General features: G+C 60.2%; 1 protein-coding gene across 1 annotated transcript in view; it reads right to left on the reverse strand.

Annotated features, from left to right (window-relative positions):
- The window catches only part of LOC114072560 (dynactin subunit 1-like), a gene marked incomplete at its 3' end in the record, with an annotated part of 8,552 nt that extends 8,396 nt beyond the window's left edge, over nt 1–156 (reverse strand). The window contains exon 1 of the mRNA XM_027910441.1: nt 8–156. Within this exon, the coding sequence (XP_027766242.1) occupies nt 8–127 (120 nt within the window). The remainder of the gene's footprint in view (nt 1–7) is intronic.
- Between the last annotated feature and the right edge of the window lie 691 nt (nt 157–847).

Genomic DNA, 847 nt, shown 5'->3' on the forward strand with positions numbered 1-847 from the left:
CCCCGACCCACTTGCCGGTGGCGAACAGGGTGGCCCCCACGTAGGCCACGGTGCCGCGGTGCCCCTTCCCGATGACCTCCACGCGGGAGCCCACCTTGAGGGGCCTGCTGCCGCCTTCTGCGCTCATCCTGGGGGTGCTGGAGGCCTGTGGAATCAGAACAGGGTGACAACGGGGACACAGGGACGGACGAGGGATGTCTCACCGTCCTCCAGCAGCGCGGCTTCTCTGGGCAACCTGTGCCAGGGCCTCCCCACCCTCACAGTTTCTCTCCAATATCCACCTCAATTTCCCCTTTCCCAGTGTGACGCCATTCCCCCTTGTCACTCCATCCTGTGAGCCCCTTCCCTGCTGTCCTGGAGCCCCTCCTCAAACTCTGACACCTTTCACACCCAGTGCCCCCATCCCAGAGGCAATGGGGGTGTTCCCTGTTCCCCTCAGCTCTGTCTCCCACTCACCCCGACCTCCCCATGGTCCTCAAACGGGGCCAGTTCGGCATTTCCCACACCCTGTGTGTCACTGGTTCTGCTCATTGTGCAGAAATGTCAAGTTTTGCCCACTCAGGGCCCAATTTCAGTGGAAGAATCCATCCTTTATCCCAGGAAAACAGAGGCTCTTTCACCCAGCACAGCGGGGAACGGCTGAGAAGGGCCCTGAGGAGCTGAGGGATGTAGGGACAAACCTCAGCCACAGCTGGACACCACAGGGGGTCTGGGAAATTCGGGGAATTCTCAGCCTGTGGAAGAACCAAGAGGATTGTGGAAGTTCCTGGAACCCCGACAAACCATCCTCTCCCCTTTCATGTCCCTTCCCAGGGTAGGAATGCTGAGTGAACTCCACGTGTTCGGG

This window comes from Empidonax traillii, unplaced genomic scaffold (genome assembly GCF_003031625.1).
Source record: "Empidonax traillii isolate 1590-97213 ecotype Southwest subspecies unplaced genomic scaffold, ASM303162v1 scaffold3476:size12802, whole genome shotgun sequence".
Lineage (NCBI taxonomy): Eukaryota > Metazoa > Chordata > Aves > Passeriformes > Tyrannidae > Empidonax > Empidonax traillii.